At 39.6% G+C, this 26,526-nt stretch overlaps 2 protein-coding genes across 8 annotated transcripts; one reads left to right on the top strand and one right to left on the bottom strand.

Annotated features, from left to right (window-relative positions):
- The first annotated feature begins 323 nt into the window (after positions 1 to 323).
- slc38a10 (solute carrier family 38 member 10) lies at positions 324 to 23,014 on the top strand. Of its 7 annotated transcripts, none has more exons than XM_058405865.1 (18): positions 324 to 541; positions 713 to 943; positions 2,928 to 3,045; positions 3,210 to 3,255; positions 3,354 to 3,447; positions 4,019 to 4,162; positions 6,401 to 6,525; positions 9,587 to 9,689; positions 11,757 to 11,939; positions 12,477 to 12,588; positions 13,303 to 13,409; positions 14,209 to 14,365; positions 15,815 to 16,000; positions 16,393 to 16,794; positions 17,300 to 17,419; positions 17,876 to 17,896; positions 18,366 to 18,527; positions 19,214 to 23,014. In XM_058405865.1, the coding sequence occupies exons 2-18, from the start codon at positions 854 to 856 to the stop codon at positions 20,404 to 20,406; spliced, it is 3,363 nt and encodes a 1,120-aa protein (XP_058261848.1). In that variant the 5' UTR covers positions 324 to 541; positions 713 to 853; the 3' UTR covers positions 20,407 to 23,014. The 7 variants fall into 7 exon arrangements, with proteins under 7 accessions (XP_058261848.1, XP_058261845.1, XP_058261842.1 ...); XM_058405862.1 differs by having other exon boundaries at positions 16,384 to 16,794; XM_058405859.1 differs by having other exon boundaries at positions 16,366 to 16,794.
- Positions 23,015 to 24,232: 1,218 nt separating this feature from the next.
- Positions 24,233 to 25,953, bottom strand: ndufaf8 (NADH:ubiquinone oxidoreductase complex assembly factor 8). Its single transcript, XM_058405874.1, has 3 exons — positions 25,510 to 25,953; positions 25,292 to 25,402; positions 24,233 to 24,710 (listed from the first exon to the last, which is right to left on the bottom strand). The coding sequence occupies exons 1-3, from the start codon at positions 25,588 to 25,590 to the stop codon at positions 24,690 to 24,692; spliced, it is 213 nt and encodes a 70-aa protein (XP_058261857.1). The 5' UTR covers positions 25,591 to 25,953; the 3' UTR covers positions 24,233 to 24,689.
- Between the last annotated feature and the right edge of the window lie 573 nt (positions 25,954 to 26,526).

The raw sequence follows: 26,526 nt of genomic DNA, 5'->3' as shown, positions 1-26,526 counted from the left end.
CACTAACACTGCAGGAGGTGCTTGTAGCCTGGATTCCACAAAGCTCCTGTTGCAGAACACCATCCTTCATTCCTGTTTCCCTTTCCTGCTTTCCTGCCCATATTTCTGTCTAATTCAAACAACATTATGTAAAGTGTTAAGTGATGACAGACTCGGGAAATGATGTGGCTTTGACAATTATCAATTATTTATTGTGTATAAGGGAACTCGGGAACCTTCGTATTAACATCCTATCCCACGGAAGAAGGTATTATGAAGGATGGAGGAGGTTTTTTTTTTCTCCTCCTGACCACTGAGGGCAGCAGATAGCGCGTGCCTGATGCTGTCGAGTCCACTTCCTGGTTACGCATCGAGGAAATAGTGTTATTGGATACGGAATCGTGAAGTTTCTTCCTAAACTATTTACATCACTTATAACGCGTATTTTTCTAACAATATTAACTCGAGGAGTCGGGCTGCTTGTTATTACTAGACAATCTGAAAGCATTAAGGATACCGATGGTAACATAGGAGTTGATGTCGGAGGGGAAGTGAGGACGTGGTATGTAACGTTACCTGAATTGTCTGTTTAGTAGTGTAACTAACTCTGCTTTGCTTTGTTTTTCTCTGTGACGTTATTACAGATATATGAATGTGAATGCGGAGTGTCTTGGAGTTTTGAAGTATTTCGTTACTGTGCATGGTTTACACTTCAGTGTGTTCTTCACCCCAGAGCGCCACGTCACTGCAGGAAACATCACTAACTCAGGATCCTGCCTGCATTTACATCGGAATAAAAGCAAAGACTACACGTGTGTGTCACTGCTGATCGATTATCTCGGATATAAAAGCTGTACACGTCAAGAAAGCTAAAATGACGTCGTCTAATTGGGGTTTAATAATGAACGTGGTGAACAGCATTGTGGGAGTCAGTGTGCTGACCATGCCCTTCTGCTTTAAACAGGTAAACACACTATATTGGGATTTTTAATAGTGTTTCTACACCACAGCATGTGCCTTATAATATAATCTGTTGTATGTGTAATGCGCTTGGCATAGCCAGAATGTACACTTACCAGACATTTTATTTTTTTATTATTACCTGTTTATTCATTCAGTTATCTAGCAGTGCAATGTACACAACATTGCAGATACAGGCCATGAGCTTCGGGTAATGTTGACATCAACCATCAGAATGGGGAAAAATCTAGTCTCAGTGATTTTTGACCGATTTAGACAGACTGGTTTGACAATTACGCAACATCCAGTCCTTCTCTGTTGACGGGAACGCAAGATGAGAGAGATCAACAGAGAATGATCACAGTGGTTTGACCTGACAGAAATGCTACAGTAACTCGGATAACCTCTTTGCACAATTATGGTGAGCCGAAAAGCACAACACTTCAAACCTTACCGTGGATTGACTAAAACAGCCAAAGACCATGTCAGGTTTCACGTCTGTCAGCCAAGAACAGAAAGATGAGGCTGCTGCACAGGCTCCCCGAAACTGGATGGTTTAAGACAGAAAAATGTAGCTTGATCTGATGAATCTCAATTTCTGCTGAGGCACACACATGGTACGGTCAGAATTTGGCACCAACAGCCTGAATCCATGGACTCCAGAGCTGGAGTTCAGCCTTATGGAGGTGTGGGGAATGTTTTCTTGGCATACTTTTGGCGTATTGTAATGTGCATCCCTTCATGGCCACAATTTACCATCTTCTACTGGCTATGTCCATCATGATCATGAACCATGTCACAAAGCAAAAGTCTTCTCGAACTGGTTTCAGGAACAATGGGATGACAATGAGTTCAGTGTTCTTTTGTGATCTTCCCAGTCACCAGATTGTTATTCAGTAGAACCCCTGTGGGATGTGGTAGAACAGGAAATTCTTAAAAGATTTGCAGGAATTGCATGATGCAATCATGTCAACTAGAATCTCAAAGGTTTGTTTCTAGGATCTTAAAACAAAGCCACAAAGACTTGAGACTGTATTGAGAGCAAAGGGAGGCCTTACCTAGAAATATAGTGTTTCTAATAAAGTTTGTGAGTGAATATTTATTCCTTTTCCATTGAATGCCAATTCATTGACAGACCATAATGGTCCACTGATATTTCATGCCATAAAGTCTCAGCTCATTCGCTATAATAATGTCAATATCAGAATCAGTCTCAGGTACCAAATAATACCCTGTAAAGTTATTGCTATTGTGTATTAGAGCCAGAGGGACAATGATTTATTTATTTTGTTTCAGTGGTGAAAGAAAATCACATCCCACCATTATCAAATTTGTGTTTCTATTGAGTTATAATATAAACTACACTGGTCTTGTAGTTATTAGCCTGATTGACAAGTTGTATCAATTGAAATGATAAATTTAGGCATTAATAACTGCAAATCTAAGGCATATAAATATGTCAGTTGGAAAACTAATGTGTTTTGTCAGTCTTCAGCAATAAAATTTCAGTGGTTCTAATAAATAGCAGATTATTATTGTACCTATTTAAATAATGAACCGTACGAAGGGGGTATTTTAACACGGCTGAAGTCCCTGACTGCAAGTACTCCTTGTGTATAGAAGTGAAATTTGCGCACCAAAAATTGTTACTTCTGCAAACTCAGTTTCATTTGTGATTCGTTTTACTGCTGTAGTTAAGTGCCTGAAACTTCCTTTTCATGTCCCGTTTCAGATGCTGAAGTTATGTAAAATTTGATGTGTGATGATGTTTTGGCGGATTAAAATGGAAAATTTAAAAAAAGTGGATTAAAATGGAAAGTTTGATCTGGAACAGATCCAAAGTTTCAGACTAGTATCAACTCCGGTATCAGTCTGAGTACACTGTAGCTGCTGCTGTGTTCTTGTGTTTTATATTAGCAGAGAAAAATCCTGTGTCCACCTTAATCAGCCTCATGCAATATCTGTTTTTTTTTTTCCCTTTCATATAGTGTGGTATAGTGCTAGGCACTCTGTTGCTTTTCTTCTGCTCGTGGATGACCCATCAGTCCTGCATGTTCCTGGTCCATGCAGCCAGCAACACTAAGCGCAGGACTTATGCTGGACTGGGTAAGAATGACAAACACACCGCTGACCTTTTGAAAATGACATTTGGCAACCGGACTGTGTTGGTGGTTCACAATGGTTGCCCTGCATATTTAGTTTCTTTTTGTTTATTCAGACTCAAATACCACAACAGCTGTGCCCAGATTAAATATATTTTTTCTCTGCAGCTTTTCATGCTTTTGGTAAACCAGGAAAGGCACTTGTGGAGCTGAGGTCAGATTTGTGATCATTACTTAAGACATTTTTTTCCACCTAATCATTCCAACCAGGCTTTGACGTACTTGTTTTTCTCTCTCTTTCTCTCTCTCTAGTATGATAGGCTTAATGCTTGGTACATGCATTGCATTCTACGTGGTCATTGCAGACCTTGGGTCAAACTTCTTTGCCCAACTTTTAGGCCTCCAGGTAAGCAGCGCCTCCCTTTTAGAGTAACACTACTTATATCTGATGTCACATTTGCTTTGCTAATTGTTTTATTTTTCTATCTTGATCTTTTCTGTTCCATCCTAAATCTATCTCGATGGTCTGATTATTTGGGACATCTCCTCAAAATGCTGTGCTTTGTTCTAAAATAGTGTTTCTTACATATAGGTTGACCATAATGGATTAAAATAACACAAACAAACTGATTGACCTAGGATGTGTTTTGGTCAAAGACCATGCCTTTATCCAGCCTTTAATAATTTGTCCAAACATGTTTATTTTTTTATTGTGTAATGCATCAGAGCTATATCTTAGTGTATAAAAAACAAAAACTTATGGAAGACATATTTCATATGGATTGATGAGAATGATTGGAAAATTTAACAGAGGTGATTTGTTTGAGGCTCTCTTGCATATTCCTTCTCATTATTGGAAAGATCAGAATTATGATAATAATTAACAGGTGGTATATTGACCAGATGTATTAAATGTAAGCAGATGTCTCTTTATATGAGCTTTGTGATGCTAGTCCATGTTCCTCTCACCTCCTCAGGTAACAGGCAGTTTCCGTATCCTGCTGCTCATTGCTGTGTCACTGTTCATCGTGCTACCTCTGAGTCTGCAGAGGAACATGATGTCATCTCTCCAGACATTTTCAGCCATTGCACTGATCTTCTACACGCTCTTTATGTTCACGGTGAGTCGCTTACATTATAGTTTTCAATAAAGTGGAGCTCCTACATGGTTTTTTTTTTTTTTGGTATTAACATTTGTTAACAGCCCGCCTCTTTTAATTTTGCCCAGAGGGAAAGGGTAGACAAAACATACAACTTGCTTTATTTTAAACCTTTTAAAGAGGTCCTGGGTAGTTTCATGTTTTAACGTGTTTTATGTATTGCTCATGCCCACACTTGAATTAAGAAAGGAAATTCTAGTGATTATAAGATTATATTAGATTAGATTCAACTTTGTCATTGTGCAAAGTACATGTACAAAGCCAATGAAATGCACTTGGCAGCACACCAGAAGTGCATAGTGGTATTATACTTGTTTACAGTAAATTACGAATAAGATACACAGCTATTGGGGTGTATATGTACATGGGAGTGGATGACTTATGTACAGGAGTGCAGTTGGTATTCTAAATAGGGATATATGTTCTATAAATGACACTAAAAATGTGTATACAATATATACTAGATAGATAGATAGATTTAGATTCTGGATGAAAGATTAGAAGATTATGTGTGCAACATTTTGAATTCGATTCATTCTTTGTGCCTCTTGTCATCCTCCTCTTTTTGTTTCTATCCTGTGGTCCAGCATGTCTTGAGAAATGTGATTTTTAAAGAATCTCTGGACATTTCCAGTTTTATTTTTATTTTGTTATTTGTTGTTCACAGGAAAATGCTGCTTTTAACAGTATTTTAGTATTCTCCCTCTTTGTCTTTTAGCATTGTATAATGTACTGTAAATGATTGTTTGCAATCTACAAATCATTGCTATAGGTGTAGAGCCTCACTGGGTCCCCTTCATCCTCCTAATTCAGTGTGTTCTTTCTTAATTCTAAGGAGGTCCTCATGTTTTGAGAGGCTTATACTTTTACTCCCTCCCAACAATACAAACTTCTAGTGAAAGGCATTACGCATATAATAGCGCAAGTTACTGTAATATTTAGATTAATCCATCACAAGCTAATGAATGTTTCTCAGTCACAGTTAATGCATCATGATGTTGCGTTTCATGTAATGGCCTGGCTAGGCATAAATGACTCATAATTCAGTCTTGATAATGGTTTAAATCTGATATAATGTGTTCTGGCTGTGCTAGCAACTGCAATAACAGTGCTGTTACAATAGTTTTACAGAGTTGTATTTGATGCTTAATGTCATCCTTTTTTTTTTATGTCCTCAGCATAACTGTCATCGAATCATCTGACAGCTTTTTAATGTGTAGATTCAGGCCATGCCTTTAGTTGCTTCGTAATGTGTTGATACACGAGCCAGTTTGCTGGACAAGAACCTTTCCAGGCCTGTGCTGGTTTGGCCTTTAACCCTCTAACCTTAATGTGTCTTCCCTTTGCCCCCTTCTCTGAACCACTCTACTCCTCACGTGCCCTGCCTTCCTGATGGGCGCTGCCTCGGCTGCTTCTAGATAGTGTTGTCCTCTCTGCGTTACGGCATTATCAGTGGGTCATGGGTGGACAGCGTGCACCTGTGGCGCATCAAGGGGGTCGTGCAATGTCTGCCAATTATCGCCACTACCTTCTGCTGCCACCCGTAAGTAGCCTACGCCCTGGACCGAGGCATTCTACCATCACGGATTCAACCTGATCACTGCATTACCCCCAAACTCCCCCTATTCTCTCCACCTGCACCCAATCAAACATCTTCATGTATTATATTCATCTGTTTGTCTGTGTGTATGTGAGTGTGTAAAAGGACATTTGTCTATGGTTTGCTGAAACAGGGCTTATGGTTGTGGTTCAGTGAAGAGATGGATTCTGGAGTATTAAGGGAAAGTGGTTAACTCTTCCTCACTTCTTTCATTTCCTCCTTTGTTTTTCCTGTGACATGGTGTGCTCTCCAGAGTATTTTTTCACCATTTTCTTACTCTGGGGAAAAATTTGTTCCTTGTTTTTGTTTTTATTAGGTGGTTGGCAATGTAGATTGAAAGTGAGTTAAAAAATACCAAGGCTTGCAGCAAGTGAGGGCACAGAAACTGGTGAATTCGTCACTCATGGAGCTATCATTCGCCATTGTTTTCATGGGCCGTTTTTTTTTTTTTTTTTAAAGTTCCTTCTTTAACTAGGGGTCTCCTCTCTTTCTAGTGGCCAATCCCATGGCCTGGTCAAAGTTTGTTTCCCCTCGTCTCCCTCTCAACCTCTTTCGTAACGGGACGTGCTGTAACCCTGCTGCTTTCCCCTTCACCACAGATGGTGTTCTCATCCTTCAAACATGGCCTCTTCAGTGGCCTGTGGCTCAACAGGGTCATTTACGTACGCTGGGACGGCGTCTTTCGCTGCATCCCTATCTGTGGCATGGCATTCGCCTGTCAGTCGTAAGTACTCCCCTTTCCCTGCTCCATTTCCCTTTTCCTGTGTAGTAAATGTTGGCTATCACAGGGCTCCATTTTCATTGTGCAAAAACACCAGTGCAGGTGTTGAGCTTTTTTTCCCTCAGAATTAGTCTGAGTGTGTGGTATTGTTGTGATGTAGGCAGCAGGAAGCTGGAAGCTGTTGGTGTGTCAGGTGTTACGCACTGAGAAAATGGACCCCAACTGCTAGCAGCGACCATACTCCTTCTGCAAAAACAATCAGCAACAATCATTCCTTTTCTTCCTTTTTTTCTGTATATGGAATACAGCAGTGTGATACTAATGATACTAACTTTCTCACTGCGATAAATGATCTTTGCCATTGCAGTCGCCATTAATCAAGCACTCCATTCTAACAGAGTTTACACAGTGTCATAGGCTTTGCAGATCATGTTCTAAAGAAAACACATTTTGGCATCTTTCCGAATTAATCATCGACGGTACATTACTGCAGTTTTTTTGGTTTTTAGTACTTCCAGAAGAACATGTTCATTGTCTAATGATGTTAAAGTGAGATTTGTAGCTGTGAGGGCCCAAGTAGCCAAGAAAAGCTCCAGTGTGCTCCAATTCCAAGTCCCATGGCCAGGTTACTAGGAAACTAGCCTAACACATGGTAACTAAGATTAACTAGTTAAACAAGCTAGTTTTATTATTTTTGACTCGTCTTAAAAGGTGCCTAATGTAGCATCTCGTGACAACATGACAGACAACATTTCAGCTATGAGATCCGTAGTTCCTTTCTCACATTACACAGGAAAAATCTTGTCTGTGCCTCACTTTTGTCTTAATTGTGTCTCTGTTTCTTAATGCTGAACTGCAAGGTGTAGGTTTCTTATTCTGTAGCTGGAGAGTTATGACAGATTTGTGCTCTGTTAGCTCAGATTAAGCAGTATTTACATAGCCTTCATATGGAATTAATTTTTGTTTTGCAATAGTATATAATATACTGACTTGCTGTAGCACACTATCTCTGGGATCAGCCATTGTGAATAGGCACAGTGGATGACATCTAGTGTACTTGATTAATCCCATAATGACCCATAATAGGTACTGTAATAAAACCACAAAATGCACTGCTTCATTTGGTTTAACTCCTGTTTGCTCGGAATTCTGGTCCTATGTAGTGCTCCTCGTTTTCCCAGTGTAGGGTGAAGTGAACTTTTTTAAGTTTTCTGATTTTTAGCTTTCTTTACACCTCCAGGCAAAGCGAATGTTGTCGTCTTTTGCACAGTTGTTAATGTTGTTGTAGAACTTCAGTCCGTGTTCCTCTGAGTCAGTGTTTTGAAAGGGAGAACTACATGTTCTCTCTCTATTCATTCAACACCCCTTCACTCTCATTCTCCATTTGCATGTTCTTTCACAGCCTGCTTTCTTCTGTCAACATAAGTGTGTGAGAGGTGTGTCAGAGCTGCAGGATGGGGTGTGTGAGTGTGTGAGATGGTGATATAGTGAAGGAAGTATAAGTAGTGGGTTACAGTGTTAATGCGTACAATGATGTAATACAGCCCTAGTGGCTGTCTGTTAGTCTCTCTCTCTCTGCACACACACACACACACACAACTCTTAGGGTGATGAGTGATGCTTGGCTCAAGCTCTTTGGACAGTGGTCAGAAAGTGTGACACATGATGCCACTTATGCCAATCATTCGAGCAAAGGCGAACCTCCCTCGTGTGAGGACATTTGACTCGATGTGACCACAAAACAGCCCTTTCAGCACCCTGTGTATATTTCTAATTAGGTTTATCTAGCACAAATATGCCCCATATCTCACATAAAAAAAAAATCAAATACAGATTATTATCTTATTTTCTGATGCGGGGGTGAACATGGATCTGGAAAGTGGATTGTGTAAAGATGTCAATAAAACTGACTTGCAAAAAAGATTGGAATCAGTTTAATCCCAGTTTTAGTGCTGCATGGGGTTAACACTATAATGTGTAAACACTAATGTTATTTCTGTCATAAAATACTTATGACATATCACATACACACTTGAGAAACACTTCAGTAACACTTTCCCGTAGGTGCAATCTTTTAGTTGAATCACAAAATAATTAGTGTCAACAACTTGTTTAGTTTAGCACTATGAAGTAATTGCTGCAATGCACCCCTTCCCTGGTAATTTGGTGGGTTTACTAGTTCTTTCTCAGTGTTTCTGATAAAAGAGGCTCAATGCTGTGCTTGTAGGATGGCAATAAACGCAATTGATTGTCGGTACTACTCAGTGAGAGCGATTCTCTCTCACATCTCCCCCTGTCCCTGGGTTTTATTGTGAGTGGGTTCCAGCTATGAGATTGGCTGGCCTCTGGCACCATACCAGGCTTTGGGTAAAGAGCACATAACACAGTGCTGTATATTCCAATAAAACTGAGAATGTTCTCAGAGTGTGTGTGTGTATGTGTGTGTGTGTGTGTGTGTGTGTGTGAAAGAGAGAGAGCAGTGAGTGGGCGAGAGAAAAAGGACCCAAACAAAAGCCCGACCTGGCAGAAAACTTTATAACGTTCTAAAAATCTGACTCGCACTTTAGTCGCTAATATATAGCCATAGTAAATTCCCCATTTAATGTTTCATCGGTTTCTAGTTTTATTAGTTGTCTTGATGACACATGGATTTTTTTCCCCCTTTTTCTGTGCTTTTTCCCCTTGTGCTTCCCAGAGATATCCAGCTGTTCATCATTTGCCTGTCCCATCATTTGTCTTTCCCCCATTTCTCCTTTTATAAGTTTTGTCTTCAGTTTGTGTGAAACAAATATTGAGCTTTTCCTTCCAATTCCTGCTTTTCTTTTCTTGTACTTATTTGCTGACACTCTAGTTCCTGAGCTAACAACTTATAAATATGGTCCATAGTAGTGTAGTATGTTTAATTTAAAACAGAATTTATTTGACATCCAATACTCTCATAGTGTTTTACAATCATTTTACATTAACAACACACAGTAAGAGATTTGTAGTTCTGTGGTGTTTGTAAGGGTGTATAGGGGGCTTGATGTGTACAGTTAAAAAAAAAAGGTCTTCTGTTCTACAGGCAGGTGTTACCTACCTATGACAGCCTGGATGAGCCTTCAGTGAAGAGAATGAGCACCATCTTCACCTCATCTCTCAACGTTGTTACCACCTTTTACATCACAGTATGTATGCATTTGTGTGAGAAACTTTTCTATTTTAAACGATAGCTTAAAAATGGTTGACTCTGTTTCTGGTTTCCTAGTGAGTGTAATGGTGTAGAGCAATGCTAGATGGACATGTTTTTCCCATTTCCCCTTTACTACACCAGGGACTAGATTAAAATGATTAGGTTTACACACTTGTCTTATTCCTATTGCGCAGTATAGCAGACTGAAACTCTAAAACAGACTAGTAATAACTGTTCAATTGCTTGTTTAAATTCTCATTTTACATATTTCCTTAAATATTTTTTATGAGGAAGATGGAGGCTGCCTTGTTAGAGCAATTCTTTACATGCATTTAAAAGAACACTCCATAAATAACAAGAACAATTCCTCTAACTGAAAAGGCACTACAACATTAAATATATTCCCCAAGGTGTTGTGTACCTTCACCCACAAGAGTCTTCTTACTGGACATTCCCAGGATATTCACTAGTAGTGAGCTTCCTGTTTCCCACACCATCTCCAGCATCTGTTATTTTCCCAGTGAAGCAAGCTTTCTGCACGAAAATAATAATAATAAAAAAAAAAATGAACAACACTTATCCCACTGAGCATTCTTCATACATGCAAATTAGTGCATTTCCACTGCAAATTACAGATCTTAATCTTAATGTGAATCTTAATGTGAAATTGCTATGCTACTGCTTGCTTCCAAATTGTATTTAAAGTTATCTGTAGAATTTGGTTTATTTATCAGGAGGCTCTTGTCTAATACCTGTATGAGCTTAAGGCTCCAATAAATTCATTTAGAGCTTTATTACTAAAAAAATTTTTTAACCTTTTGTTAATGGCAAAAGAGTATAGTAGTAATTTGTAAAAATTGTAATTTTCCAGGCAATATTATTTTTTTAAAATGATTTTAACGTCTTTCAGTTGGTAGAGAAAGCTATTCTTTTTTTTGGTCACCCTTAATTGAAGACAGAGATTCTGAATCAAATCACTTTAAATACATCACTTGAACTTAAAACTTCTTTAACTGGTTTGTTTTGTCACATAATCTTTTTAGCATTCTCCATCAGAAATGTTAATTCTTATTTCTTTACTTCTCATGGCATTCAGTGTTAGAAAATCACATTTGACTGGTTTCACAGTTTTTGTGGTTGAAATGATAAAAGCGTCAGGAGACACCTCTAATTAAGAGGCCATTCATGGCAGACCTGAAGTCCTCCTCTGTCCTCTGGAGGGATCAGGCGTCTGTTTGCCTGCTGTAGTTTCCATCTAGTGCCTCAGGTGATTACTCTCTTCTGTCTCAGTGTGGCAGCACCCTCATACTATTTCAGTTTAAACAGAAAGAAATAGGTAGAGTGCGAATGACAGAAACGGTCTGAATGGCACTTTTCTTCCACCACATAAACATCAGCCCACTTCATCAGTCTCTGACACCACCCTCTTTTAGTCCTCCATAAATATTTTCAGGTGGAATGCTATTTAAGACCATGTCAGATATTTTTTTTGTTCTATTTCTCATACAGCAGCAAATAAATGTTACCTTGAGAGATAATAGTGCTTTCATGTGTTTTTCAGCTGCTCCTACATTTCCACTTTTGTATTTCATAGCCCCTTGCTTTCTTACCCTGAACAAATGCAGGGAAGGAGGGGCTGTGTACAGGGTAGTGCAGGAGATTTGTGGTACGCTCAAGGACTTTTGTCTGGTGTTGTTCCTGGAGGAACCCTCTATTTACCTCTGTGGATAGATCAAGGCCGATTTGAGAAGCGGGGTTCTGTTGCTTTTTCTCTTTACTGTGAGCGTGCAGGGGCCAATGGGATCAAAAGACCTTTGAAAAAATGTTTCTTGCATAGCTCTGCACTATTGTTTTGTCAAATAAACACTACCATTGCACCATCTGGAGTAGTTATAAGCTCATCAGAGTGATATTACTACAGTCTGTAGTCAAAGAAGAATTTGAAATTTGGAATGAACACAAATATATTACACAGAATTGGATATATGTAGTCCATCTTATCCAGCATTCTATAATCTCCCTGTTTTTAATTTCTGTCTTTCCTTTTTTTCCTTTCTTACAGGTGGGGTTCTTTGGCTATGTAAGTTTTACAGACACCATAGCTGGGAATGTGCTGATGAATTTTCCCTCTAATCTCGTGACGGAGATGATCCGAGTGGGCTTCATGATGTCCGTGGCTGTGGGCTTCCCCATGATGATCCTGCCCTGCAGGCAGGCCATCAACACCATGCTGTTTGAGCAGCAGGTAAGACTGGACCGTACCCTAAGTGTCCTTTTAACTATGCCATCTTGTACCACAATAGCTTTGGGAAACATCATCCATGTCAGAATTCCTACTAAACAGACTCTCTGTGTATTTCACAAACGCTTAGTTTATCATTCTGGTCTGTACCTTCTTGGTGGACTCAGGGTCCAGTTCAAGTTTAAAGTCATCTAAGATCTTAGTGGCAACAGGAGCCATGATATAAGGAGTTAGCCAGCAGCAACAGAGCAGACAGATTCAGGAGGGAAATAAAAGTGTATGATTGATGAAGAGAATGAGAGAGCTGCTCCATAAAGCTGCTGAGACACTGGCTCACTGTGTAACTGCTGCTGTGCTGAATCAGCTCGGATGCCAGCATGGAGAGGCAAACTCTGCCAGCACACTGAAGGGTATTGTCCCATTGAGAAAACGTAATTTTATGCAGGTCCTTTAGGAACATAAACACTAAAACAAGCTTTCTTATGTAACTGCCTGTTGAACTGCCACTGCACATGTTTGTCTTTTGTTGGTGTTTTTTAGCAGAAGGATGGCACTTTTGCTGCTGGTGGGTACATGCCACCCCTTCGCTTCAAGAGCATTACCCTGTGTATCGTCTTCGGCACTATGCTGGGAGGTATCCTCATTCCGAACGGTTAGTGTCTGCGTGTATGAATAGTCTGCTTAACTGTGTGTGCATATATATCTTTGTTCTGTTTAAACCTCTACAGCTCAAGTTTAGTCAGCTTGGCTTTAATGACACTGTCACTTCTACTGACATCACACTACACTTCAGTCCATTCTAGAAAATGGTAACAGATGCTCCATCACACCAAACCTTCCCACTCTACATCGGTCATTTCTTAATAGCAAAGGAGGATAACAAAGACGTGTTTTTAGGGAAAAGAAGATCTATGTTTTATTCATACATCAGAGCTTTTGTTGACATGGGTTCTGCTTTGCTCTGTGGACCCAATTAGTCTAATAGACTGGAAGAGGGTGAGATACTCAGATGGGATTGAAAAGGAAGCATAGCTTTGTCTACAGTGATGGCTCCACGGCCTGCCAGTGTCACTGTAGCCACAAATCCAGCTGTAGGGAAACAGATACCGTAGGGCATAAATTTGAGTAAAACAATATGGCTGCTCTTAGGATGAAAGATGTTTTATGGGCCTTATGCCCAGACTGGTGATGTGGGGGCACCATGGAAAAGATAACAACAGTGATTCAGGAGTTTAGATCCAACATTCTTCAAATACTGATGTGGAATATGTTAGTTTTATTAAAGTCAACCATTTTATTTATATTTGACTGTGTTACTAAATGGGATATAATGGATGATAAATCTGTGTGTGTGTGTGTATTGCAGTGGAAACAATCCTAGGTCTGACTGGAGCCACTATGGGCAGCTTGATCTGCTTCATCTGCCCTGCTCTCATATACAGGAAGATCATGAAGAATGGCCTTACTGCTCAGGTACTGCACACATAGCATGTCTATGCACATCTTGCATACTGCTGAATTCGGCATACTGAGGTAGGAGCAGAATATAAAATGAGAATATTTGATGTCTCTGCATGAAATCTATTGAAATGGAGAGCGAGTAGTGCTCTTAGAGATGCATTTACACGACAACTACATATGTACAAATACACATATTTTGTTGGATTGTAGACTGCTGTTAGTGTAGAGGAATGTACAGATATTGATTTTTAAGTATTTTAGGCTGTTTACTGTTCTTCTGTCTGCTCCCTCTCTAACCTTAGTTACTATAAACTATAGAAGGTAGCACTATGGTATTCATTTTTATTCAGTACTGCTGTGCAGATGTGACCTGCTGTGCCTATTGCTGGTGGTCATAGGCTGTTGTGTGATCTCTATATCACCATGGTTGCACAGTGAGTCTGCCAGCCAATAGAGTCTGTCCAAGAGGGTTTTGTCCTAATTTAGAATAATGCACAAAAGATAATTTGTAATTGTTTTTTTTTGCCTGTAATGGCCACAGCAGGTGTTTGGGTTGGCATAAGAGTGTAATGCCCCCCTGCCAGGATAGTGCCCCTTTTTCTAAGCCAAGTGGCCTGAAGCAACTTATGCCACTTGTGCTGAAATACCATGTTTGGTAAAGTCTTCACCAGTAGATTAAGTTTAGCTTTAAGTGCCATTAATCCTACACTGAAAGGAGGAAAAAAATGTAAAAAAAAATTAACAACTCTCTCTCTCTCTCTCTCTCTCTCTCTCTTTCTCTCTTTCTTTCTTTCTGTCTCCCTCTCTCTAGCTGGTTCTGTGGGTTGGGCTTGGGATTCTACTCTTAAGCACCTTCACCACTCTGTCCATCTCCAGTGAGCCAGATCAAGTACAGCCTCCTGCTATCGTCCCCAAAACTAATGACAAACCGCCTGTTGTTGCTGTGCCAGAGCTGCCCAAACATCCTGGTAAGTCAATGATGTGGAGAGAGGAAATGAGAGAGTGAGAGGAAGGAGACCAATGGGACAAATGCAGATTGAAAAAGAAGGAAATGGAGAGTGAGAAACAGATCATAAAAAGAAAAGGCTGGTGTAGATTGAGCAGGACAAACTCAAAACTTAGGCCTTTTCTGTGCTGCTGTGACCTAAATGATGCCCTTCAAACCTAAACGTGCTCTGTCCCAGAGCAGTAGCGAGACAGCCGCTGGCGTTTTCCTGCTCAAACTCCAGCTGAGGGAGAGAGGGATGGGAGGGCGTCCAAATACAGAATAGGGCAAAGGAAATGATGGAGGGACTCAAATTCCCCCTACTGTAAAAAGGGACGAGGGTTGTAAAAAAAAACTGCACAAGGGCAGTTCAGACAGCTTTATGTCCCTACACTCTTTCTCTTTCCTCTCGCTTTCTATCTGCTGCTCTCCCTCTCCCTCCCTCCTTTCTCACCATACCTCCTCCCACCCCCCTCTGACTGACACTGGCATTTATCACTGAGTGGACACCCACTTCCACACCTGTTTCCTGTTTACGGCATGCGGGTGAGGGCAGCTGTGTGGACACACAGGACTCGGGGCACGAGTGAATGAGTGAGTGTGAACGGGGGAGTGAGTGGAATAACCATGAAGACATGTGAAGGAGTGCGTCTGCAGGCACAGGACACCAAAATTCCATGCTTTGCATTAAACATTTTCTATTCTATGCTCTTGTTCTTGCTCACTCCTCCCTGCTGTGTTATTTCCCTGGAGGCCATGGTGGGTAAACTAGACTCCTTTAAAGATTCTAGGATTTCATCACAGTGCCTTATCTGATAAATAAAACCCAGGTTACAATCATTTAATAAAATGTAAATGTAGTGGATAAATTAATTTTCGTTCATTTTACTATGTAAATTTTCAGGCCTGCATTTTACACTTTCCATTTAATTAGTTTTTAGTTGCACTGGATTAAAAGGCAACAGAACCTAAAATGGATCTTAAAATACCTGGCCTGATGCTGTGAAGAAAACCATAGCCCCAGGATAAAGGAAGTGAAGAGTGTAAATATTCAAAGGCTTCTGTTTTTTGTTTTTTTTTTTACCTTAGGACAAATGGCAAGGTTATATGGAAAGTACTATCCATCTATCCACTGCTTATCTCAAGCAGAATTCTAGCTTCAGTGTCTGTTTCTGTCGTCACACATACTCTGCTGCCCCCTGCTGATCAAATCATTTACTTGTGAATTTATCATATATTTATATGAATTTATCAATACCATATATCCAAAAGACATTGCAGTTCAGACATCGCACTGAAATCATGAGCATATGATGTCAATGTCAAGCAGTGATATTGATTTAAGTCAGGTGTTCATATTCCATAAGCTACAGCTCTTTGGGGCCGTGGTCCTAAGTTCTCTCTCACTCTCTCTCTCTCTCTCTCTGTTTAGCTGATCAAACCGCAGTGGCACCAGTGGCAGCAGGAAAACCGGACAAACCTAAGACGGCTGTGGATCAGCTCTTGCCTGCAGAGGAGGTAAAGGGCCCAGAGGAGAAGGAGCCACAGATAAAAGTACCTATGGAAGTGCCTGAGGGGAAGGACAATGAGGAGGTTCAGCTGGACCGTCCTGGAGCAGGTAATTCAGTAAAAGAATGGTGTCAGCTTGCAGAACTGATTTGTTGGACATTGTTGGTACAATTTGTTTATAATCACGGTGAAAAAAATATATATAACAATTTAACCACAAATCCTTGATCATTAAAAAATGTGAGTTATAAAGTTTGCAATTGCTTTATTGTTATAAAGTTAGAAGTGAAACAAGGTTATTGGTTTCACCAGATTCTACTTATTTAAGAGCTTTGATTTACATTAGGCCAAAACATGATCTTATTATCAATAGATTACAAAAGATTAAAAACACAATATTATATTAAGATCATTATCATTTCATTGTCTGTCATTATTGATACATACTGTGTGCAAGGGTTTATATATATGTAGCATACCTTACTATCTCAGAAGTTGCAGTGCCTGATGGAGAGGCTCACCGCCATGAACCACCCATCCCTCATGACAAGGTTCAGATAGAGAAGAACAAGAACCAGCAGGAGCTCGACGAAGAAAAGAACCAAGCTGCTGGAAAGGAAGAGGAGGAGTTAGCAGAACAGGGGGCAGGCCAGCAGCAGGAGTTGACAGAAGATAAAGTGAAGAACGAGGTGGCGCATAAAAAGCAGGATGCTGCGATGGTCCATGTGGCCCAGGACCTGGCCAATGAGAAGATGGAAGAACAGAAGCAGCCAGAGTTAGTGGCAGTGGTGCATAAGCCTGTGGAGCAGCCATCTTTAATAAAGGAGCAGGAAGCTGAGAACAAACTGCAAGCTGATAAGAAATCGGAGGAAAATAATAAAAAACCAGCTGACTTTGAGAAACGTGAGTACATAGAAACAACAGTTCTGGATATATTAAGTAGGGTTTTAAAAAGCAATGTGAAAATATCTGTATTACAAAATCAGTCATATATGTTTAGCTGTATTAATATATAAGCTTAAAACTAGCTCAAAGTAAAAAAAAAATGGAAAGGTCCTTCTATATGGAAAATCTGAAACATGCCACAAAATATTCCCATGATACAAGTTAATTCCTGTTTCACTTAGGTTTTATTAGCCGCCTTTCTTTTCCCTTACTATTAATAAGACACAAAAGCACAGGTTTCAAGTTACCAAGAAACCAGAAAGCACAAAGCCCTCTCTCCTGAAGACTTTCCCATGGTGGACAAATTAAATTATACTGAACTGAATCATACTGTATCGAATTCTGTCACTGGTTAACTGTGAGGCACAAACACGTGAATGTTGCTTGGTCTGAAATGGTTTCAACTACCAGGGATTTTTAACAAGTTTATGTAACCTCGCTAACTGACTGATCCACTGTACAGATCCTGACCCGGGAGGCCATTTGGCTGAAGTGCATGATGGGGCTGCCAGTCAAGAGCGTAAAGAAGAGAAAAAACAAGAAGGGAAGGACACCAAGGACGGAGATGGAGACAAGATGGAAGGTAAACAAGTTTCTTCCATTTGAGCAGTCAGATGCAGCTGACTCTACACCAAAAAATGGACCAGGATTTGTAGAAAGAGCGTTTGCCATGAGTGGAATTAGATGGAATAAGATAAACCTGTGTTGTTATTTTCACTGACCTTTATAAGCGTTTGGAACATGTTGGTGTATAAAACTGTATCTGTGACAGTTTAGTAATATCCATATATGTATAGAGAATTTCTTTTCAATTCTTTTTCCTGACATAAGTTATTTTCTAAAGTAGCTGCAAGCTGGCCCTGCATGACAGGTATTTTGGTTTATCATGATGAAATAGCATGCAAAAGCACAGTGAATCTTACTTCTGTTTCTTTTGCTTGGCTTGATTTTGTATTAAGGCGCTCTTAAGGCACTCTTTGCTCTGTCTCTTTCTGTCTCTTCCTCCACTGCTCTGTTGTGCCACGGACTCCTGACACAGTGATTAAAAAGATCGTTGCAGGTATGAGGCTCTAGCCATTGACTTCTAACATGCTGTGTTTGACTATAGCACCTTAGACACCTGCTTTTAACACTACACTATTTCTGTCCTCTATATATCCTTTCCTAAACATTTTGTTTTTTAATTTTCCTGTGTTCATGCTACTGCTTCTGAAAGCATAATAATTCTAGTAACAAACAGATGATCTTGATGTGATTCCCCCCCCCCTAATTTGAAGAGGTTCACAGTGGAAATACTGAATGTTTAACACAAATTGATTCACTAATCTTTGACAGAATGCATAAATGCTTACATGGTTATCATTTAAGCAACATGTAACCTAGTAGGCCTATAATTTATTTTCCTAACTCATTACTGTACATAAAGGCAAATCAATTTCAAATGATTCATTTTACTTATCTACAATATCAGCAGCTAATCACTGTGACTATAAATGTCTCTGAATGTCTTTTGTTATCTCTTTCCTCAGAGGGAGTGTTGGACCATGCCGTGCTATTGCAGGTGATCAAAGAGCAGCAAGAGCAACAGAAGAGGCTGTTGGACCAACAGGAGAAACTCCTGGCTGTAATTGAGGAGCAGCACAAAGAAATCCATCAGAAAAAGGATGAAGAGGAGGAACCCAAAGCTGCAGGTCATTTGAAAGCCTTTTTTGAGTCTCCAGTAATTCATTCCATACTAAAAGCTTTACTAAAAGCATCCATACTAAGATGGTATAAAAATGTGTTTTGAAAAGGTATATGTATGTATAAAGAATTGGGTCCAAATGTCTGAGAGCACTAGTGAAAATGCTTCTATTTTGCATTCTTTTGCTAATTGAATACAACAGTTTTTATTACAAATTATATTAATCGCAGCAACTTAAGTGAAAAGTAGAATCTTTGAAATATTTACATGAATTTCAGACTCTTTTTAGTATTTTGGTTTGTCACCTTTTTTTTTTGCTTTAATGACAGTGTGCACTTGAGCTGACATGGGCTCCACAAGTTTGTGCAAAACATGATCCGTTTTAGATCAAATCCAGAGTGTCGTCTGAGCTTCAATAAATGAGATTAGGTGTGAGGAAAATCTGACCATTTGTACGAAGCTGTTTACATGGTCAATAAAACAGGTTTGCTTTCATTTTAATATGGAATCAAGAATAGTGCAGAATCTTTAATATCTTAATAAATAATAATCTTTTTGTTTATTTAAAATTTTCTGTTTATGTCCAGCTTTAAAAGGGGGAAAATCAATCTCAGATTTTCAATGTGGTCTCAGACTTTTGGACCCTAGTGTGTGTCTGTATACAGTACAATAATCAACTTGTGCTGCATTTAGGTGAGCATGCAGCTGACGCAGGTGAAGTAGTGCAGCAGCAGCAGGATAAAGCAGATGGAGACGAGAAGGCGAAAGCCCCAGAACAGAGTTTAGACCACCACCAGGAACCTGAGAAGGCAGCACATGTAGCTGAAGCTCAAATACAACAAGTGAAAGAACCAATAGTAAAACGTGATGGGGAAGAAGCAGCAGACAGCCACAAGAATGCTGTTGCTCTCAACCCAGCACAAGATGAAGCCAAACAGGAGAAACAGCCTCCACAACTCCCAGTGCATGGAGATGATAACACCCAAAGAGAACTTGGTGCACGAGGGGTGCCATTACGCCAGCATCAGCCTGACCCTGCTAAAGATAACCTTGAAGAGCTTCATTCAGAAGATATCGCCAAGGAGGAGGAACAAGTAAGGCAGAGGTTGGCCCAGCTGGAAGCTGAGAAAGAACGACTTGAAAAGGAAAGATTGGAGAAAGAGAAGCTCGAGAAGGAAAGATTGGAGAAAGAGAGGCTTGAGAAGGAAAGACTGGAGAAAGAGAGGCTGGAGAAGGAAAGATTGGAGAAGGAGAGGCTGGAGAAGGAAAGATTGGAGAAGGAGAGGCTCGAGAAGAAAATATTGGAGAAGGAGAGGGTTGAGAAGGATGGAAAAAGGATGGAAAAAGAAAGGCTCGAGAAGGAAAGACTGGAGAAAGAGAGGCTCGAGAAAGAAACATTGGAGAAAGAGAGGTTTGAGAAAGAGAGGTTGGAAGCAGAGAGGTTGAAACAAGAGAAGGACAGGCTCGACCAGGACCTCATAAAGCAGGCTGAAAAGGAGCAGAAGATGATGGAGCAGAGGGAAAAATTGGTCGAGCTGCAGAAGATAATTGACAGTCGAGACAACGATCAGAATGAAGTCCTCGTTAAAGAGCAGAAAGTTCCTCAACCTCAGAAGAAAGGAGGCAGGGACTTGAAGGAGAATTTGGATTTGGAAGTAGAGGAGCCTCAGAAAGAACAGAAGAGTACAGAGGAGGGAGAGATGGACCTGAGGAGGCGACGCAGGGCTCTGGGGGCTGAAGAGAGACGAGTGCCTGGACTGGAACCACTGCTGGAGCTTGGAGGGTCAGACCTCCATGTAGCACTCGAAGCTCAGCTGCTGGCTGGAGCTTTAGTCCATTCCCGCCAGATTAAACAAACTTCATACAAACAAAACACAGATGAGTAGTTGTTCAGATTTGTAGCTTTCTAGGGACTCTCTACTCCAGAGATCTGCCGCTCTTAACAGTGATTTCTTTTGCACTTTAATCTAAAAGAAAATGGTTGGCCTTTAATCTCTTATACACGTTGGAAAAACTAACGAATCAAGAATGGTGGGCTCAACAACAAACCAACCATCATAAATGGACATGTTAAAATTTCTGTTTGCCTCATATACTAAGGATTAATGCCAAGGTGCCAGAAATCAACTGTATGTGGAAGGTCACTGCAAACTTGCATTTGTTAAAATCACTGTTGATTTGCATACATGTACACACACAGCCATTAGATATTCTACATTCATCCTAAAGGGTGCAGTGGGTCCATTATAAATCTCTTGATATTTATTAGCAGCAGGTCAATTTTGAGCGATTAAACTGCCAAAGTTTCCATAAACATGCTTGTTTAACATCCTTAAAATGATACTGTTCCACTACTTTCATTTGTATGAAATTATGATTTGGGTTTTTTTCTATAAAATAAAGACCAAAGGTTTTGGTGGAGCACACACACACGCACAAACGCATGTATATGTAAACATACATATACACACACACACCAGAATAGTGGCAGGGATACTTTACAGTCATGTTCTTTCTCTTCACATTCATGCCTCTGCTATGTGGTTTGGGTGACATTCAGAAATATCAATCCACTTGAACTCTGTCCATCAGTCCATTAATGTTGTGTTATTTATTTGAGGTCAGGATGATTTCAGGTATCTTGTCTGTGTTGGCAGGATTCCAGGTTGTTTGAGTTTACTTTCAGTATCAGTTCATTCTAAGCGAATGGCTTATTTAAACACAAATGTGTCTACAATTTATATACGTACACCATAAGGCCAAAAGTATGTGGACCCTTGACCATCACACCCATATGTGGGCACACAGTTGTATCGAATATCTCTGTGTAAAGCATTCTAATTTGCCTTCACTGGAACTAAGAGGCCTGTACCTGTTCCAGCCTAACGGTGCTCCTGTGTATAAAGTGAGGTCTGTGAAGACAAGACTGGAGTGCAAGAACTCGAGCGGTTTAAACAAGCCCTGAACTCAACCCCCACTGAACATTTTTGGGATTAACTGGAATGACAACTGCACCCCAGACCTTCTCATCCAACATGAACAATTGATTTCACTAAAGTTCTTGTAGCTGAAGGGACAGATGCGTCGACAACCATGACAGGAAAAGGGGACTAAACAAGAAAGGTGTTAAACAAGAATGATGGTCAGGTGTCCATAAACATTTGGCTATGTAAGGTAGATAAATAGTAGACTTATAATTTATAAACCCGGATAAAGGACCAAATGCTGTTAATATTAAAGAACACAACCTGCCACCTTTTACTTTTGATCACATGATCACAGCCAGTGCCGTTAAACTTAGCTGGAGGCAAAGACTAGAGTATTGAAGACTTCTGTCTTATATTCTTCTGTCCATTCTGTGATGAACAGTGAACAATGACCACAGCCTTTTCCATATAATGAATGTGTGTTTATTCTTTAAAAGGAGAACAATCTTATGTACCATGTTTAGGGCTCAGTCCATGATTTGAACATGAATGTTTGCAAACTGCTTGGAGCACTTTGTTAATGCTACAAAAATCCAAAAAAAATTATAATAATAGTAATATTGTCCAGGAAAGGTTTTATAGAAATGTTTATTTTTCTAGACCTATCAGATAATAATTTATTTTTCTCCTTTTCGGAGTGACTTTGTGTCTTTAAAAAAAAAAAAAAAAAAAGTTACTGAAGAGCAATGCAAGCTGTCAGTAGTTAGTTCACACTTATTGGGTTTTTTTTGTATGTATAGAGATACTATAACACAAATTGGACCATTTTACAAAGCTCAATGCATATCAGTGTGTAGATTTGTGTGTATGTGTTGATCCTTCTCTTGTTCTACGTTCCTCACTTTTGCCTAGAAATATTTTCTATTTCGGTTTTCACATTCACAGTGTGACGTTTTTTGTTTCTTCAGTCTTTGCCTCTTTAAGTTTATGGTTTGATAAATGTCATTGTTATAACTGTGCTGTTCTGGCTTACTTTTAGGGTCCATTCCTTTAACGTCTCTCGTATGTGTTTAGTGGTCAGGTGAGCTAAAGCAGGACACACTGCTGTAAATTCTACAGCCTGTACATTTACTGACCTGAACCTGCTGTTTCAGTTTAAGTATTGAAAATATATTTAGACAAACTTGTGTTTTGCAGAGGATGTGCATAAGAATGACATACCATCATCTCTGAGGTGGTAATTAAATGAAAATGTAGAAGTAAAGTTCAGCAATTTATTTATTTTCATGGTTTGGCGCAGTTTATTGCTTCATTTGTTCACATTGTTTTAGTCCTCTTTCACCACAGCAGTTTTCCAAATGTTACATTTTTTGTTTATTAAAGAATGACCCACTGTAGTTTTTGTGTCTGTTTATAGTTATATTGAGTGTTGTGAAGCCGTAACAAACGTTGTATGTGTCTTTGTTAAAGAACACTTGAAAAACTCTGTGTATTGTCCAGACTTTAGCTATGATCATTTTGTCCCACCGTCCTCTTCATGAATAAACAGGTCTTTGTTGTCTGTTCACTGAGACTGAAGCTTTTTTGGGGTTTAAACCATTTGCTTCACAATAAGCTGTGTAAATTAATTTGCTGTATTTAATACATTTTAAAACGTTGCTCTTACTCAAAACTCCTGATGCATTTGCATGGAACGAACACTTCAAATTCTGCAAATGAATTTTTGTAAATGAATTTATTTTGGTGGGAAGAAAATTGTACTAAGCAGAGAGAAAATTACGAATGTCGTGCATTTCTGTTAAGACAAAAATTTGTGCCAATGTCATGGCAGATTGAAAAGTGAACAAAAAAACCCTTCAATAGTTCATATATAAGAAATTAATGAAGCGTTCACATTGTTGTTGGGATGTTATTATTGTGCATCAGTAATGGAGAAAAACTGTAATAGTCAATATCGTGACAAATGGAAAACACTCAATGATCATGCTCAACCATTTAAGCTTAATAAACTTAAGTTTGGTAGAAATACAAGCATTTTCACAGGAGCAGATCCTTTTAATTAACACCTTTGAAGACAAACTGCAATGTTTCAGCCCTGTGTTTTTCTGCTCATACATCCAGCAGTGTTACCGTCACCCCAACCATAGCTATAAACAGTTAAAAACCAGAGTCTGTTGTAAATTCTCTAATTGGCTGTTTGGATTGTATGTTGATCTCAACTCATTAGTGACTTGGACTTTCTGGCCACCCCATCAATTAACATGTGGATAACAAGGGTGTGGGTTCTTGAGCAGGGTGTCAGTAACACCACTGCAGCCTGGGTTTCTATATGTGCAGACCTGTGGTGTGTGAGCTTTCAGAATGTGTGTGTGACATGAAGCTCATGGCAAAACATTAATCAAGCCTTTTATGTTTATCACCTGTTCACACTGAGCCAGGACCAGTTCTTCAAAGCATTGTCTTTCTAAGGTGCCGCTTCACAGCAGCTCTGAGATCAGGCGTGAACGCCAGCTTGTGCCACCCTTAGAGTCGTAACACACCTCATTACTCATCCGGTCTGATTCGGCTCCTATAGCCACTCAGACTCCCCAGCACTCTCTCCGTCTCTCTTTCTCTCTCTCTCTCTCCCAAAGCAAATGAATAGTCTGCTTTTGGTTCCCTCAAGTCTTTTATCCACATCTTGATCTAATCTATTAAATTGCACTAGATAATAGAGACAGAAAGAGTGTGTGGGAGAACAACATGTCCATCCTTTACTGCAGCAGCACAGAAAACCACAATGCAGAAAAATTTCCCCACTGAAACCAGGGGCATAGATAGATCATTTATTTTCATGCACCAAAATATGTTCATATATTGTTCAAATAAAAAGTACATAATATATGATGGTGGTTAGAAATTAAAAAACAAACATTTTAACAGCATGGTGGCAGTTTGTTCCAAAGCACAAGTTGTTATTGTCTGTGTGGTGTTTCTGTGTCTATGTGTGATCCTCCGGGTCTTCTTCCACTTTTGAAAAAACATGCTGTTAGCTGGATTGGCTTTGCTAAATTGCCTCTACATTTGAACGTATGCGCCTCATTGTCCCACCCAGCGTCTATTTCAGCCTCGAAACCGGTGTTTCTTGAAAGGCTCCGAATCCACCACGAGCTTGAGCAGGATAAACCACGTCCTGAAGACGAGTGAACGAATGGCTCAGCACCAAGTCATGAATCAAAAGTCACATGAATTGAATTCTTTCTCTACTTGATCCGCTGATTTGCCTGCAAAGAAAAAGGAATTCATTAGAATTCTGATTTAAGTTAACCCTCAGCTAAGCTTTATGTCATTTAGTAAAACATGAAAAGATAGAGATTTGGTAACTATTTTCTATACAGTAAAAAGTATTTTTCTTAAAAGATGCAATACAGCATACAGCAGCTTGCACAAATCTGCATCCTTTACAATTTCTGGGTAAAACAGCAACAATCCGGAAAGAGTCCAGGACCAACTTTGGTCTCATTTGTAAAGTTTCAACAGAAATGTATGGTCAAGAAGAATTAAGACGGAGTGAATTTTACACCTAAAAGGAAGAGAAAGCTGACCAGAACTCTGGTGATATGCAAAAATGCTGTAAAACACCTTAGTAGAAAATATTTTTGACATTCATAAAGGCAAATTTGTTCCATTAGACATATCTTAACTTCATTTTGTCCTACAAATATGCAGACTTTTGCATTTAGCTGTATTTCCAAGATCTAATTGCTTCTCACAAAACTTTCATTAAAAGCTTAGGTCAATATCAAATAGATAATACTTTAGAGCTGTATGTCAGTATATCAGTAAGTGTGTCAGTATCACTAACAGCGTTGATGAAGCAGGTCTTCAGAGCTTCAAACTCTTTCAGGCACAAATCTTTCTTCAGCTCCTGTTTTCCTGTTGTAGTGGAAACCACACATTTACCATAAGCAGCTGCCTGAAACACAAAACAGTTCACACATTAGTTCAAAGAGGTACAGTGAGCTTAAGCAGCAAAATGTTTTCACATGGAGTCGATGGACTGTGACTGATGGGTTTATTTACCTCTGCTGAGCACCGGGCAAACAGCTCAGGGAATCTCCTCATCCTCTCCCGGCTACTGGCCCAGACGTTTCTCCCTGACATGACAGCTAAGACACAAAGATCCCGCCTTCTACACTGTGATTGGCTGAGTGTTTAAAACCAAAAGCATGTCACCAAACCGTAAACAAAAGGTAACAATGACGTCACTGATTCTGCAAACGCCCATACGCCTTTAGCATTAGCCAAAGTCAGCTAACTAACTCACCGCTATGTTTGATTAAATACAATTATTCACATTTTTTTGAGATTTCATCGATATTAAATTGACATAGTGTCAACAAAGGCCACTGTTGCAAAAACCCGATTATTTTATCACGTAGTATACGAGCCTACAAGCCAAACCCGAAAGACACAACCCTCTACAAGAGCAGCGCCATGTTTGTGACCCTTAACCAAGTGACGTCACCAGAATTAGCTTTATGCTTCCTTCAAGTGCTCCGCGTATCCTCAAATGCCATAAAACTCCAAGTTGTAACTGTGAGGTGATTTTTCCAGTCAGATAGATAGACATATGATTTATCAGATATATTTTGGTAGTGCATGATAATGGCATAGTGTTTGAGTTTATTGTTAAAATTTGCAACAGGTGACAACCCTATTAAAATAATTATACACATAAAAATAAACCTGCCACTGTATTTGTTCCGCTATGATGTGAGGAAGAATGGTAACAAGTTGGAAATTATTTCTGAAGATCGCTTAAAGTGTACGTTCGTCAGCAACACAAGTTAACTACAACTTTCAGACCACTTGAAGGAAGCATTAATATCCTACCCGTATTGAGACAGATCCCACCTCCTGGAATATGATTGGTTTAAACTAGACTCCCTCAAAAGCCGATCTCTAGTTTAAGTGAGAATTGCCAACCAATCACAGTAGAGTTGGACTTGTGCGAATATGGGTGGGAGAATGTTACAAACGGCTGCTCAACGGCTGTATCTTGTAGCGACCCGCCCATTTGAATGGTCTTCTGTTCAC

This window comes from Hemibagrus wyckioides, linkage group LG13, assembly GCF_019097595.1.
Source record: "Hemibagrus wyckioides isolate EC202008001 linkage group LG13, SWU_Hwy_1.0, whole genome shotgun sequence".
NCBI classification, from domain to species: Eukaryota; Metazoa; Chordata; class Actinopteri; order Siluriformes; family Bagridae; genus Hemibagrus; species Hemibagrus wyckioides.
The sequence above is the reverse complement of the archived record's forward strand: the minus strand, read 5'-3'. Positions and strand labels throughout refer to the sequence as shown.

Coding starts and splice junctions, on each gene's coding strand:
- ndufaf8 (XM_058405874.1), bottom strand. CDS start 25,590: ATGTCAGGGAGAAACGTCTGGGCCAGTAGCCGGGAGAGGATGAGGAGA. Junction 25,403..25,509: donor TTGCCCGGTGCTCAGCAGAG/GTAAATAAACCC, acceptor TTTGTGTTTCAG/GCAGCTGCTTATGGTAAATG. Junction 24,711..25,291: donor AGACCTGCTTCATCAACGCT/GTTAGTGATACT, acceptor TTTTCTTTGCAG/GCAAATCAGCGGATCAAGTA.
- slc38a10 (XM_058405859.1), top strand. CDS start 854: ATGACGTCGTCTAATTGGGGTTTAATAATGAACGTGGTGAACAGCATT. Junction 14,366..15,814: donor AGAGCTGCCCAAACATCCTG/GTAAGTCAATGA, acceptor CTCTCTGTTTAG/CTGATCAAACCGCAGTGGCA. Junction 18,528..19,213: donor GGAGGAACCCAAAGCTGCAG/GTCATTTGAAAG, acceptor TGCTGCATTTAG/GTGAGCATGCAGCTGACGCA.